Raw genomic sequence first — 16,837 nt, forward strand, 5'->3', positions numbered from 1 at the left:
TGTGGCATTTTTTTGTGTGTCTGCCTCTGACAACAGCGATGCCATTTGCAACCTGTGCCAAAAGAAACTGAGTCGCGGGAAGTCCAACACCCACCTAGGTACAACTGCTTTGCGTAGGCACATGATCGCACATCACAAACGCCTATGGGATCAACACATGAGTACAAGCAGCACACAAACTCAAAGCCGCGGGGGGGGGGGGGCGGGGCTTACCAATCGTCCTGACCAGACGCCATTTCTGAAGCTCCCAAAACTGAAAATAGAATCTAGACGATATCTGCTAAACCGATCCCAATCCGGCTTCCACACAATCACAGCCGAGATCGGAGGAACATATAGCATAGATAGATGCCTTTTTTCCAACCACCAAAGTCAGCCTGATGGAAACCCAAAACCGGGGCCTACGACACGCTGCAAGGCCTGGGGAGCTTCCTGGGAGGAATAGCAGCGCCAAGAGCGGAGCAACCCTACACCCACACGGTACAGACTTCACCCCAGAGCATGCCAAGCATGGGTAGGCGCTCCCAGAAGACGCACACCTCGGTGGAAAGTAGGGACATAGGAACTATGTTCCAGAAGCAACCGCCACTTAGGCCTCCCGCCGTGGAGGAAAGAGAGCAAGCCCCGGCACCACGCCAAACTGGGCCCGAGGGCTCACCGCACTCACCATCACAGCAAGATGGGCCTCCAGACCCACCCGATGACTCAGCTCCTACTACGAAAAAGGACCTAAAACTCCTCCTAGCCGAAATACATAAGCTACTCGCGGCCGACTCGGCCATTCTCAAAACGGAGGTCCGAGCAGTGTCGGAGAGGGTTGGAACAAACGAAAAGGCCATAACAGAGGTATAATCTCACCTTTCCAAAGTACAGGAATCCATGCAAACCCTGTCCACGCAACAGCACTTTCTGTCGCTCAAGCTCACCACACTAGAAGATCGACAGAGGTGAACCCATGTTAAAATCAGGGGCATCCCCGCAGAGGTTACGGCCAAAGAGCTACCCCACTACATCAGGAGACTGCTGGCCGCAGTTCTGCCATACGCAAAGGCAAAGAGGGTAGCAATTGACAGCATTTATCGCCTCCCAAGCCCATCTCACTTAAAGTCCACAGCTATACAAGATGTCATCCTCCGCTGCACCTCACTACCTGACAAGCTGCAGATCATGTCAGCTATGAAGGGCAAAACTCCCTTCACTTTTGAAACCGCAAGCCTCACTTTTTTCCAGGACTTAACAAGGGCCACACTCCTGCACCGTAAATCACACAGCACGGTGACAGCACAACTGCGAGCAGCGGGGCTACAATACAGATGGGGACTGAATGGGTCCCTGACTACAACCCAAGGCGGGACGACACACACTCTGACATCCATGGCGGATGCACCGATCTTCCTGGAGACTTTGGGACTATCGCACGCTGATGTGCCCTCCACCTCGGCATCACAGGCGGCAATGTGGGACCCTGCGTCCATACCACCGTTCGTCCCACGATCTATGAACATGCAGGGCGCAGACAGCCCTGAATGAACACTTGTCTACACATGTGTTAATACGCTACTTAAGTTCACTTTTACTTTTACTTTCATAGTTAATATCTATATGTTCTGTTATACTTCTCTAGATGCTGCCCTATTGCTGCCCCCTAATAGGACAAACTGACAGAAGAACTAGCCGGCTTAAACGGCTGACGTAGAGACCACATTACATGGCGGACCAAACACCCCCCCCCCCCTGCAACTCCCTTGGTCAGGGGCTCACAAGCCGCACACGCACGACAGCGAATGCATAGTGCACATCTCGGGCCTCCCGGCTCAGACCTCACACAGCGTGACACCAATCTCTTAGTCAAATGCAAGCATGATGTCTTAACAATAGTGAAACTGACAGGTCACCATTACGAACCCATTGCATCTCCCAGACACACTGACCCCATATAAGATTGTAATGTTGTACCTTGACGGAGCCTGATATATGTTCCATACCGTAAACCTTCATGAAAGCCTGCTTGTGAGACTCGAGCCTATGGGTCACAGGCTTGTAGAGCTATAGGCCACTAATTATACAAAGCATCAACCGTTGTCACAGATACACTGCATATTATCTTAATACGTTGTTGAATGATTGTACCCAATACCTGCAATGTTGTGCTATACTTGTTACAAAAAGAAAAAAAGGAGGCTACTTTTTACAGGAGCTCGTCCTCCCTGACTGCGTTCAGGGCCGAGCGACCTCCCATTGTCATTCTTTGTACTGTTTCACTTAACTGCCTCACTAAAATAAAGAATTTAAAAAAACAAACAAACAAAAAAGACCTCAAAGCCGCCATCCTCCTCCTGGTCCAGCATCTTCAGCCACGCCAACCACTGCTGTCCTCCTTGCCCCCTCTCAACCATCCGCCACTCCGTCTCTCGCCTTGAGCCATTCCCGCTTATCTGCCCACAGTCAGGTGTCTGTCAAGGACATGTTTGAGCGTAAGAAGCCAATGTCAGAAAGTCACCCCCTTACCCAGCGTCTGACAGCTGGCTTGTCTGAACTATTAGCCCGCCAGCTTTTACCATACAAGCTGGTGGAGTCTGAGGCGTTCAAAAAATGTGTGGCTACTGGGATACCGCAGTGGAAGGTACTCGGACAAAATTTCTTTGCACAAAAGGCAATCCCCAACCTGTACTCGATTGTGCAAAAGGAAGTAATGGCATGTCTGGCACACAGTGTTGGGGCAAGGGTCCATCTGACCACTGATACCTGGTCTACAAAGCATGGTCAGGGCAGGTATATCACCTACACTGCGCATTGGGTAAACCTGCTGATGGCTGTCAAGCATGGAATGCGTGGCTCTGCAGAGGAGTTGGTGACACCGCCACGACTTGCAGGCAGGCCTGCTGCCACCTCCTCTACTCCTCCTACTCCATCCTCTTCCATAACCTCCTCAGCTGAGTCCTCTTCTGCTGCTGCGTCTTGTTCCACATAAATGGCACCCCCCCCCAGCTCCCCAGGTACTATTCAACATCCCGGATACGGCAGTGTCACGCCGTCTTGGGTTTGACTTGCATGAAAGCAGAGAGTCACACCGGACAAGCACTCTTGTCCGCCCTGAATGCACAGGTGGAAAAGTGGCTGACTCCGCAGCAACTGGATATCGGCAAAGTGGTTTGTGACAACGGAACAAATTTGTTGGCGGCATTGAAGTTGAGCAAGTTGACACATGTGCCGTGCATGGCACATGTGTGTAATCTGATCGTACAACGCTTTGTGCATAAGTACACAGGCTTACAGGACGTCCTGAAGCAGGCCAGGAAGGTGTATGGCCATTTCAGGCGTTACTACACGGCCATGGCGCAGATATCCAGCGGCGAAACAACATGCCAGTGAGGCGCTTGATTTGCGACAGCCCGACACGTTGGAATTCAACACTCCTAATGTTCGACCGCCTGCTCCAACAAGAAAAAGCCGTTAATGAATATTTGTATGACCGGGGTGCTAGGACAGCCTCTGGGGAGCTGGGAATGTTTTTGCCACGTTACTGGACGCTCATGCGCAATGCCTGTAGGCTCATGCTTCCTTTTGAGGAGGTGACAAACCTAGTCAGTCGCACCGAAGGCACCATCAGCAACATCATGCCATTTTTTTTCTTCCTGGAGCGTGCCCTGTGAAGAGTGCTGGATCAGGCCGTAGATGAGCGTGAAGAGGAAGAGGAAGTGTTGTGGTCACCATCACCACCAGAAACAGCCTTTTCAGCATCGCTTGCTGGACCTGCGGCAACGCTGGAAGAGGATTGTGAGGAAGAGGAGTCAGAGGAGGAATGTGGCTTTGAGGAGGAGGAGGAAGACCAACCACAACAGGCATCCCAGGGTGCTCGTTGTCACCTATCTGGTACCAGTGGTGTTGTACGTGGCTGGGGGGAAGAACATACCTTCATTGACATCACTGAGGAGGAGGAACGGGAAATTACTAGCTCGGCATCCAACCTTGTGCAAATGTGGTCTTTCATGCTGTCGTGCCTGTTGAGGGACCCTTGTATAAAAAGGCTGAAGGAGAACGACCTGTACTGGGTGTCCACGCTACTAGACCCCCGGTATAAGCAGAAAGTGGCGGAAATTTTACCAAATTACAGCAAGTCGGAAAGGATGCAGCATTTTTTAAAAGTATGCTTTACACAGCGTATAAGGGTGATGTCACAGCACAATGGGAATCTAACAGGGGAAGAGGTGAAAGTCATCCTCCTCCTCCCACGACCACGCCGGCAAGGACAGGACGCTTTAAAGACGTGTTGTTGATGGAGGACATGCGGAGCTTTTTAAGTCCTATGCATCGCCACAGCCTTTCGGGATCCACCCTCAGAGAACGACTCGCCTTAACTGCCGATATCGACACTCTGAGGAGCGATGAACCCCTTGACTACTGGGTGTGCAGGCTTGACCTGTGGCCTGAGCTATCCCAATTTGCGATAGAACTTCTGGCCTGCCCCGCTTCAAGTGTACTGTCAGAAACGACCTTCAGTGCAGCAGGAGGTATTGTCACTGAGAAGAGAAGTTGCCTAGGTCAAAAAAGTCTAGATTACCTCACCTTTATTAAGATGAATGAGGGATGGATCCCGAAGGGACTGACAGTGGGCGATACATTTAACTAAAAAAGGCTTGATGAGATGAGCTGCCTTGGGCTAAAAATGGTGACCCTATGTAGGAGGAACAGTCCCTATTCTGCTCTGTGTCAGTGTGTATCAGGGTCCCTGAGGACAGGTGTCAATCCATATCTGCCAAGTGACCCTATGCAGAGGGAAAAGTCCCTATTCTGCTCTGTGTCAGTGTGTATCAGGGATCATTAGGATAGGTGTCAATCCATATCTGCCAAGTGACCCTATGTATGGGGAACAGTCCCTATTCTGCTCTGTGTCAGTGTGTATCAGGGTCTCTGAGGACAGGTGTCAATCCATATGTCAAGGTGTCAATATGTCATATGTCAGGTCTCAATCCATATCCATTGTGATTTAGGAATGTTAGGTGATTTATGCCCTTTATAGATTAAAACCAGACTCTGCATCAACTGTGTAATTTTCCATGCGGTAATTTTGCCATGGATCCCCCTCCGGCATGCCACAGTCCAGGTGTTAGTCCCCTTGAAACAACTTTTCCATCACTATTGTGGCCAGAAACAGTCCCTGTGGGTTTTAAAATTTGCCTGCCCATTGAAGTCAATGGCGGTTAGCCCCGGTTCGCGAACATTTGCGGAAGTTCGCGTCCGCCGTTCGCGAACCGAAAAGTTTGTGTTTGTGACATCACTAATGTAGGTGAATTTATAATAAATCGCGAGTCAGGGTTTACATACTTATTTAAAATGAAAATCTATAGAGGAGTTCATGGAGTTATGTTTGTGCCAAATTTACTAAACCTGAATATTTTTCACCTTCACTTTCACGTTCTACAAGTATTTCTATAGTTCCAGCATCCCAGAGAGAAGCTTTAGAAGCCACCTGGAAAAATAAAAAAGTAAGTATAAAAAGTATACATTTCAAATTCAATAAAAAAACAATTTCAATGTAGGTGATTATTGGTCTGAATTTATATAGTATATATAGTTATATGTTTGGTGGCAAAAGGAATTTTTTACTCCCAATCCACACAAAACCAAAATCCCGGCAGCAACAGTTTGATAATGTGAGTATGCACCAAAATTCTGCTAGTCAACAGCAAGCAGAAATTGCAGCAGCCAATCAGTGAATATGCAGAGCTCTGCAAGCCTGGCGACAGTACAATCACTTGCTACAGTGGCCGCACATTTAAATATAAAGTTGCCATGAGCCGATGAAGGTGTGATGAGGAGGTGCACTAAGGTTTTTGCTATTTTCTAACAACCTCGATGGCTAAAAGTTATTGCTATTCAAATTTGTAGAATTCATCTACCTGATTTGACTTTACTGTGAATCACAGTCTCAATTCTGAGGAACAATATATGGAGCTCTAACCACTGAGCTATCTCATTAAATATGAAATCCCAAAACACAGAATTGCATTGTGTTTATTTGCTTGTTATTATACAACTTTTTAAAGAGTGGCTGCTATCAAATATCTAAAATTTAGATTGTGCACCATTAGGACCAGTACAATTTGATAAAGTGACAGTGACACAAGTTCTTACCAAATAATGTAAATCCAAACTCTTGATCTCTGCATTTAGTACTGTTTGTTTAATAATATAATCTACTTGTATTTTCTGGTTACCATCACATGGTAGAACCTTAGTCAGGGAGTGTATCTCAAGGAAACTGTTACTGGCAGAGTAGAAGGGTCGAAGGAAGAGATCTGCAAAGCTATATAGCGGCTTGATAATTTCAGAATATCTGTATGACTGATACATCTCAATTGTCTTGGCCTGTAAAAGAGGAACATAAGGATTAGTTGAAAGTCCTCAATCATTCTCCCATCATGTGTGTTCTCATGTTATCAGGAAAAACTGCTTTGTGAAGAGAAGAAATAAGCAGGGGGAATTGTGCAGAAAATAAGAGAAATAAGCTCAATAAATAGGCAATTGATGCCTTCCATCAGTATCAGATAAAGTACACTATGACTGCATATCTCAAAATGTGAGGATACAGTGGTAATGACAATTAAATGATTACTGCAAGTCAATAATATTTAAGCCGATCTGTCACTTTCAGTGATATCTCTGCTTAAGATGGGGTATAGTGGAAGGCACTTACCTGAAGTTGTCTCCTGCAGTTTTCATCTGGCAGGAGCCATATTTGTGTTGCACTCTTGCACATTTACGAGAATGCGACACGGAGATCTATTGAAGATCAGACCTAAATGGTCATTACTTACAACGTCAATAATGATAAATCCTACTTGTTGCACTCACCTTCAGTTAAACCGCAACTTAAACTGCTAATAATGCTTTTAGTTATATATTAGTATATAGGTATGCTTGAAAAATGAAAGGAAAAAGTGAGTGGACAATTGCCTCTATCATCCCTTCAACCCAGAGCAGAATAAACAGTTTCCTATCAGCTTCTCCAAAATGTGTCTCTTGAGGGAGCTGGTATTGTAAGACCCAGTCATGCAGTGGAAAACCACTACAATGAAAGCCAATTGAAAAATGAAAAGCAACAGAAGGAGTAATTTAATTTGATGTACTTTTTTATTTTTCATTAGATATGTGAACAAGGGGATGACCTGTGCTAAACTGGTATTACTGTAATTCAACTTTCCTGTCACATCTTTAAATGGAATAAGAATTGACACTAGCTACAATATTATTGCTCAATTCTCTGATCACAGTGGGGAGTCAAGGCCAATGACGTGGAAGGAAGATAGAATATAGGTTTCCTTCTGCAGTACCAAAATTGTTTCCACCATGTTTAAAGAGAATATCCATGTGCTGATATCCAGTTGTAGATGCAGTGTGGAAAGCCCTTTCTATCTCTTGCTCCTGCCTTCACACGATGGTGGAAACGCCTGGAAATCTTCTTGCAGTGTTCAAATATAGTTAATGGTAAGGCTGGACCTCCTCCACTACCACAACCATACGCAGGCACTGTGGGCTGTCACCAGTGTACATTCAAGGAAACAAAGGCATTCTGGCAAGTAGGAGCACTCCATAAATCTTGGCAATTAGACAGGTAATTTTGTTTTACTCCAACACTCTGTGTACAACAATTAGTGGTATAAAGAGATCCCCTTAACACTCACATTAACCAATAATAAATACACAAAAACACACAGTGGGTGGAGCTAATATCTACCTTTAATGGAATAACAAATGGTGAATGGGAATCTATAGTAAAAGAGTAGAAATGCAATAATAGTGGAGATTATGTCTTAAAATTAGAGAGAGAGTGCCCAAATAGATGATATACAATCACAAGGAAAGAGCCAGAGGGTTTGACTTGGCTCTAGTGAGTGAAGAATTTGCATATTTAAGGAGATCCACAACCCTCTTCCGTATCTGTAAATATGTAGATTGAGATTTTAGTGACTTTGAAATGATGAAATTCTTATCCTGGAAGGACCTTGGGATAATGAGAGTGTATCCTGTTGGGAAATCAACCTTCAAGATAGAAATCTATCCTTTCAATGGGCAGACTCTCACTCATTTTAAGAAATAATCTGCACTATTAAAAGATAGTGAAGAATTTGCATATTTAAGGAGATCCACAACCCTCTTCCGTATCTTTAAATATGTAGATTGAGATTTTAGTGACTTTGAAATGATGAAATTCTTATCCTGGAAGGACCTTGGGATAATGAGAGTGTATCCTGTTGGGAAATCAACCTTCAAGATAGAAATCTATCCTTTCAATGGGCAGACTCTCACTCATTTTAAGAAATAATCTGCACTATTATTGCATTTCTACTATTTTCCAATAGATTCCCATTTACCATTTGTTACTCCATTTAAGGTAGATATTAGCTCCACTCAATGTGTGTTTTTGTGTATTATAGGTAATTTTGTTAGCCTGCTGTTATCATATAGTCCTGTATTGAAATCTAACAAAATCTTCTAGAGTGGGCTGGTGGATAATTCCCTGAGATGATGAGGTGTCCAATTGTCCCTGTTCATCCTGCCTCTGTTGATGACTGTCAATATCTCTCTGCTTTGCTTAATGATGGTAGTAGGGGAGGAAGTACTGATTCAGTTGCTCCCCCCTTTGGTAGTCATTTTAGTGGTTTTACCCTGATTATGTTTGTATTGAAAAATGGGTTGCTTCTTGGTGGATTAACTACTACTGTAACATTATTGTGTTTGACTATACTTTACACAGTATGCTGCAGTGTACAGTGCCTTCAGCACTTAAACAGCAAACAGTCAAAGAAAAAAAAAAGGCTTTGCAAACTGTTTCTTCATCTTCAATGATACCCTGCCTATGACAGTACTACTGTCACACTCAAAGGAGGCAGGGTTCACTTGTTCAGTAAACTGCAGGAACATACTGTGTGTATTACTGAGGGAAGAAGATTGCAATTTCCAAACAGTGGCAGAGAAGCACACTGCAAATCAAATAATCGGTCAATGACAATAAAGAAATGACGTTGTGGAAAAAAAATTGGTGCCCTATCAGCTTCTACCAACAGTATCTGTGGAGGTAGCAGGTTTAGCCACCTATAACCCTGTCAGGCAGGGCAAAACCACCACAAAGAAAAAGGAAGAGCAGGAGGAGCAATCTAATTTTCATATTTATTTATGTTAGGTGGATAACCAAGGGGGATGACCACCAGGACCAGGTTTTAGAATAGTTTGTTTGTTTTTTCTAAAAATACAGTTGCAAGAAAAAGTACGTGAACCCTTTGGAATGATATGGATTTCTGCACAAATTGGTCATAAAATGTGATCTGATCATCATCTAATTCACAACAATAGACAATCACAGTCTGCTTAAACTAATAACACACAAAGAATGAAATGTTGCCATGTTTTTATTGAACACACCATGTAAACATTCACAGTGCAGGTGGAAAAAGTATGTGAACCCTTGGATTTAATAACTGTTTGAACCTCCTTTGGCAGCAATAACTTCAACCAAACGTTTCCTGTAGTTGCAGATCAGACGTGCACAATGGTCAGGAGTCATTCTTGACCATTCCTCTTTACAGAACTGTTTCAGTTCAGCAATATTCTTGGGATGTCTGGTGTGAATCGCTTTCTTGAGGTCATGCCACAGCATCTCAATCGGGTTGAGGTCAGGACTCTGACTGGGCCACTTTAGAAGGCGTATTTTCTTCTGTTTAAGCCATTCTGTTGTTGATTTACTTCTATGCTTTGGGTCATTGTCCTGTTGCAACACCCATCTTCTGTTGAACTTCAGCTGGTAGACAGATGGCCTTAAGTTCTCCTGCAAAATGTCTTGATAAACTTGGGAATTCATTTTTCCTTCGATGATAGCAATCCGTCCAGGCCCTGACGTAGCAAAGCAGCCCCAAACCATGATGCCCCCACCATCATACTTCACAGTTGGGATGAGGTTTTGATGTTGGTGTGCTGTGCCTCTTTTTCGCCACACATAGTGTTGTGTGTTTCTTCCAAACAACTCAACTTTGGTTTTATCTGTCCACAGAATATTTTGCCAGTACTGCTGTGGAACATCCAGGTGCTCTTGTGCAAACTGTAAACGTGCAGCAATGTTTTGTTTGGACAGCAGTGGCTTCCTCTGTGGTATCCTCCCATGAAATCCATTCTTGTTTAGTGTTTTACGTATTGTAGATTCACTAACAGGGATGTTAGCATTTGCCAGTGACTTTTGTAAGTCTTTAGCTGACACTCTAGGATTCTTCTTCACCTCATTGAGCAGTGTGCGCTGTGCTCTTGCAGTCATCTTTACAGGATGGCCACTCCTAGGGAGAGTAGCAGCAGTGCTGAACTTTCTCCATTTATAGACAATAGGTCTTACCGTGGACTGATGAACAGCAAGGCTTTTGGAGATACTTTTATAACCCTTTCCAGCTTTATGCAAGTCAACAATTCTTAATCGTAGGTCTTCTGAGAGCTCTTTTGTGTGAGGCATCATTCACATCAGGCAATGCTTCTTGTGAAAAGCAAACCCAGAACTGGTGTGTGTTTTTTATAGGGCAGGGCAGCTGTAACCAACACCTCCAATCTCATCTCATTGATTGGACTCCAGTTGGCTGACATCTCACTCCAATTAGCTCTTGGAGATGTCATTAGTCTAGGGGTTCCCATACTTTTTCCACCTGCACTGTGAATGTTTACATTGTGTGTTCAATAAAAACATGGCAACATTTCATTCTTTGTGTGTTATTAGTTTAAGCAGACTGTGATTGTCTATTGTTGTGATCAGATCACATTATTTATTTAGGGTTCCCATCCGCCGTTCATGGGTGGGGACCAGGAGGTAAATTGAATCCCCCCATATTTAGGGTCCCCAACCACCAGTCATGGGTGGGGACCTGAGGGGGATATTAGGTGCCCCCCATTATTTAATTTAGCTAGGGTCCTCACCCACCGCTCATGGATGGGGACCTGGGGGAATATTAGGTCCCCCCGTTTATATTAATAGCCCCCACGCACCGGTCACGGGTGGGGGCACTATGTCCCCCCTATTTTAGTTATATTTTGTTCCCCACCATGGGGAAACGGAGGATCTGTGCAAGGCCCCCCTTATTGCTGCCCAGTCACTAGTACTTTTACATTTGTTTAGGCGACATGCATTTACTCGCAGCATGCCGCGAATAGGGGCATGTGGGAGGATTCAACCTCCATTTTATGAATATGGGGTCTTAGTGACCCCCATAGGTTTTAATGTGGGGTGGAGGGATTAATATCATTACAAGGAGGGAGTTGTTAGCGCTGCCGGCTCCCTCTTTCTTTTGTCACGCATGTGCACCGTTATTTCTCCATGCTGTGGGGGTTAATTCCCCTGCAGCAATTAGTCTATTAAATGAACGAAACGAAAAGGTAATGCATTCGGCATTTGCCCTTTCGTTTCATTTGTATTTTGTTTGTAGGGCTTTGTATGCACATGTCTAGTTTTCATTTAGTGTGGTTTTGGTATCCTTTTATTATATTGCAGCAGTGTTCCGATACTCGTGTTTTTAGACTTAAAGAAAGGTCATATAGGCACTCCAAAAGATAAATTACATTATTTTTGTTACACGTAATAAAATCATTTATCTTATAAGTTTTATTAGTGAAGTTTATATTCTGCCATTAGCTTGCACATAATCAATACATATTTTTAATGAATTGTTTTTTTTATTTGTATTTGAATTTGTTTTTGTATTTGTATTTTGAAGTTTGGATGTTATATCTTCTATCCTAATTATACAATAATTCTATGAACAGATGTCTTATATATAGGTCTTTTTCCTCCCTTATACCAATGCCCATAAATTAAATATGAACGGGAACTTTAAGTGACAGAAAATGCCATAATTTGCATGTCACAGTCATTATGGGAAAGGTAGTTTGAAATAAGTACCGGAACGTAAGTGAAGTAGGAGGATACACACGTCACTTCCAGAATATCGGTCCTAATCTGAACACCCAAAAAAGACAGCGAAAAACTGCCTACAGCTACACCCTAGTTGACAATTAGAAATGCTAATAGATAATATGAACAAAAGGCGGGACGAGCGGACATTCATAAACAGGAAGCTGGATATGCACTTTTACAATTTGAAAAAGCTGACCAATAGGTGAAACACATCTGAGGAACTGGAGACATCAAGAGGACCAAATGATTGTATATTGATTTTTCTTTTTTTAATATTGGTAATAAAAGGTACTATTATATATATTTACCTCTTGGTATCCTAAATCTCCATCTGGGTTCCAGCAGGGGAGTGTCACCCTATTAAAATAGACACCAAGCTACACAACTTGGAGCCAGTTCTATAGTTTTTATATTAGTTTTTATATTAGTGCACTTTTTCTTCACTGATATATAAAATACTACACCTAGAAGTTCTGGTTTTTATATCTGCTTCACCTCTTCATATATATCCCACTGGGAGCTGTTTATCTGCAGAAGAAAGGTTATGCACGCCACCTGAAGGCACTGACGTCTTTGAGTTTACAGACTATATCCACAGAAAAGGCTCTTTTCCATGTGAGTTTATTTCCATTCACCTTGGATAATATATTCACTATTTGTTTTACAGCAATACACTGTATGTATATCTATTTTTTTCTGTTTGATGTATATCTATCATATATCTTTTTGAGGGGTAAGTCCCAGCTTTATAACTTAGCTCTGCACTTGCACTTTATGTTGTGAGGGGATTATCACCTAAACAGTGAGTGCCTTTTTTGAAACGTATATTGTTGATGGGCTGTTAGGAGTGCTCACAGTTGTGATCCACCACTATTCTACTGTGTACCAAAATCAGAAAGATATCCTGCAAGTGGGGATTATATATGTATGCTGTTTTACTTAGAGCTGGTTATAGCTCTACCATATGTGTTGTTTGTCCTACTATATACAACCATATTGCACTGTTGGTGCACCTCTGTTTTTGCTTTCTTCTCATATGCTGCTACCAAGTAAAGCTACCCAATAAGTACCCAATAATTTGAAGTTTTGTTGCTATATTTGAGACTGTGCCTTACCATTTGTTATTTACTTTAATTTGATTTTTTTTTATTGAAATTTTCATTATAACAGGAAGAGTACAAATCATAAGAAGATATACGACATATCAGAACATATCAGAAGATCTGTGTGTTAAATTGCATCTTATAACAGATATCTGCATAGTACAGGTACTCCGTAATTGGAATAAGGAGGGGTTAACAGTAATATGTATAAAAAAAGAAAAACAGAAAAGAAACACTTGTGTGGGCATAGAAGGTTCTGCGGAAGATTGCTTCCCATTCCTTTTCTCTCAGTGGGTATTTAATTGTCCCTGCATAGAATCGATTGGTCCGAGAGTGTTGGACTGTGGGGAGGACAGTCTGAGATCTGGGAGGCCGCCGCCATGTTGCGGTCTTCATCTTGTGTCAAGGCCCTCACCTTGTCTCAGAAAAAACGATCCGGGTCTCTGGATTTTTTGCTGGAACCCGGATCTAGATGATCCTGTGAGGTTGTGGGTTTCTTTTTGTTCCCCATAATAGTGTTATAGTTAGGGTAGTAGAGATTTTAAGTATCCGAGCGCCGAGAGCTCACGAAGTATGCAATCGTTCACATGAAGTAGCAGGACACGCGCCCCCCATTTGTTACTTTTATTCTTTTACTTTTAGGTTTTATTATGGATTATTTTTATATCTTGTGTGCATTTTATTGTTTCTATTACTATATGCTCTTGTCTTTGGAGTATTTTATTCTAGGCGCTACCTGTATTTTTGTTTGAAATTAACTATTTATACCTGGGGTGAATATAGAAGTTGATGAAAGCACTGTTGGATTAAATGGTAGAGTACAGTGAAACTGTAGCCATCCACAGAACCCCACTAAATGGTTGACTTTTTTTGCTTGTGTGATAGTGAAATAGGCTAGCAATTGTTCCTTATTTAGGCAAAACTATTACCAAGAGTTTAGTTCGCCCTGGCCTTCCATTTATTAGTATAATTGTGTGTTATAGAAAAGCAAGTTTGGAACCAAAGGTCCCTTGTGGAAGAGTTATAAGTGAGAAGATGGTTGGCATTTTTTTGACCAATTAATGGGCTGACAAGACGGCGGGGTGAGTACACGCAATGGAAACACAATGGATAATCATTTCAAGTTGATTGCTACAATGTATATATAAACTAACACAAAGTCATACCAAAGTTCACTACTCCTGACGACGGATTGTTAGAACGCCGAAACGCGTGTCGAGTTTTCATTTAATTATTTTCTTTTCATTTTGTTCACGTAAGTAGCACTTTATGGATTATTTTATTTAAGTTTATTTGTTTTTTCAGCTACTTAGTCAGGAAGGGAGAAGGGTAATAGGTAGGCACTTGTGATTCATCACAGTGCCGCGGTAAATAGTTATAGCATCCTCTCCTAGTGAGTTGGCTTATTTTGGGATCTTTTATCCCCTTGCTTAGGAGGTTATCCTCCCCCTCTACCTATTCCTCTATCTACCTATTTTGATAACCTTACAGTTTTGATGCAACTTGACCTAAGCTTTTACTATTAGGCTTGGGCAAATTTCTCTGTCAAGTAGTTATTTGGGTCTGTATGTGCTTGTCTAAACCTGGTTTTAACAAACAACATTGATCTTTTGACCAACATTCAAGTAGGTGAGCACTTGGGAAATAGTGATCACAATATAGTGTCCTTTGAAATAAACTCAAAAAAACAAAAGCACATGGGGTATACGAGAACATATAATTTTAAAAGGGCCAATTTCAATAAGTTAAGGGAAGCTTTACAATATATTGACTGGCATAAACTCTTTAGTGAAAAGAACACTGAGGATAAATGGATCATCTTCCAACAAATATTAGAAAGGTAAATTTCTCAGTATGTACCATTGGGAAATAAATATAAAAGAAACAAATTAAAACCAATGTGGCTTAGCAAAAAAGTAAAACAAGAGATTACAAATAAGAAAAGGGCATTTAAAGCATTTAAATCAGACAAATCAGATGCATCTTATAAAAGATATAAGGAAGCAAATAATGCGTGCAAAAAGGCAATTAGACTTGCTAAACTTCAAAATGAAAAAATGATAGCTAAAGAGAGCAAAACCAACCCCAAGGCATTTTTTAAGTACATAAATTCTAAAAAAAACAAAAATTAAAGTGTAGGTACACTAAAACCTGAAACGGGGGTGTTAGTCAATGAAGACCAGGAAAAGGCAGGAATTTTAAATAACTATTTCTCCTCTGTATATATTAAGGAAGAACCCATGGCAATAGATGTGCAAATGATTGCTACTAAAAACTTGCAGAATAATTGTAATTGGTTAACTCAAGACAAGGTGCTTCAGCAACTAAAGAAAGTTAATATAAACAAAGCTCCAGGGCCTGACGGTATCCATCCACGTGTACTTAAGGAACTAAGTGTAGAAATAAGTGAACCTCTGTTTTTAATCTTTCAAGATTCTTTTCTTTCAGGAAGTGTTCCGGAGGATTGGAGGAAGGCAGATATGGTTCCTATATTCAAAAAGGGTTCAAAATCCTTGCGACATTGTGCATTTTATTGTTTCTATTACTATATGCTCTTGTCTTTGGAGTATTTTATTCTAGGTGCTACCTGTATTTTTGTTTGAAATTAACTATTTATACCTGGGGTGAATATAGAAGTTGATGAAAGCACTGTTGGATTAAATGGTAGAGTACAGTGAAACTGTAGCCATCCACAGAACCCCACTAAATGGTTGACTTTTTTTGCTTGTGTGATAGTGAAATAGGCTAGCAATTGTTCCTTATTTAGGCAAAACTATTACCAAGAGTTTAGTTCGCCCTGGCCTTCCATTTATTAGTATAATTGTGTGTTATAGAAAAGCAAGTTTGGAACCAAAGGTCCCTTGTGGAAGAGTTATAAGTGAGAAGATGGTTGGCATTTTTTTGACCAATTAATGGGCTGACAAGACGGCGGGGTGAGTACACACAATGGAAACACAATGGATAATCATTTCAAGTTGATTGCTACAATGTATATATAAACTAACACAAAGTCATACCAAAGTTCACTACTCCTGACGACGGATTGTTAGAACGCCAAAACGCGTGTCGAGTTTTCATTTAATTATTTTCTTTTCATTTTGTTCACGTAAGTAGCACTTTATGGATTATTTTATTTAAGTTTATTTGTTTTTTCAGCTACTTAGTCAGGAAGGGAGAAGGGTAATAGGTAGGCACTTGTGATTCATCACAGTGCCGAGGTAAATAGTTATAGCATCCTCTCCTAGTGAGTTGGCTTATTTTGGGATCTTTTATCCCCTTGCTTAGGAGGTTATCCTCCCCCTCTACCTATTCCTCTATCTACCTATTTTGATAACCTTACAGTTTTGATGCAACTTGACCTAAGCTTTTACTATTAGGCTTGGGCAAATTTCTCTGTCAAGTAGTTATTTGGGTCTGTATGTGCTTGTCTAAACCTAGTTTTAACAAACAACATTGATCTTTTGACCAACATTCAAGTAGGTGAGCACTTGGGAAATAGTGATCACAATATGAAATAAACTCAAAAAAACAAAAGCACATGGGGTATACGAGAACATATAATTTTAAAAGGGCCAATTTCAATAAGTTAAGGGAAGCTTTACAATATATTGACTGGCATAAACTCTTTAGTGAAAAGAACACTGAGGATAAATGGATCATCTTCCAACAAATATTAGAAAGGTAAATTTCTCAGTATGTACCATTGGGAAATAAATATAAAAGAAACAAATTAAAACCAATGTGGCTTAGCAAAAAAGTAAAACAAGAGATTACAAATAAGAAAAGGGCA

The 16,837-nt window shown here is 41.6% G+C and overlaps 1 protein-coding gene across 1 annotated transcript in view; it reads right to left on the minus strand.

Annotated features, from left to right (window-relative positions):
- LOC134575464 (alpha-2-macroglobulin-like) overlaps positions 1-16,837 on the minus strand; it is a 248,467-nt gene that overhangs the window by 109,495 nt on the left and 122,135 nt on the right. Inside the window, exons 12-13 of the mRNA XM_063434757.1 lie at positions 6,136-6,369; positions 5,404-5,470 (exon numbers count right to left, since the gene is read on the minus strand). Coding sequence (XP_063290827.1) covers positions 5,404-5,470; positions 6,136-6,369 — 301 coding nt within the window. The remainder of the gene's footprint in view (positions 1-5,403; positions 5,471-6,135; positions 6,370-16,837) is intronic.

The sequence above is a fragment of the Pelobates fuscus genome, chromosome 10, assembly GCF_036172605.1.
Source record: "Pelobates fuscus isolate aPelFus1 chromosome 10, aPelFus1.pri, whole genome shotgun sequence".
Lineage (NCBI taxonomy): Eukaryota > Metazoa > Chordata > Amphibia > Anura > Pelobatidae > Pelobates > Pelobates fuscus.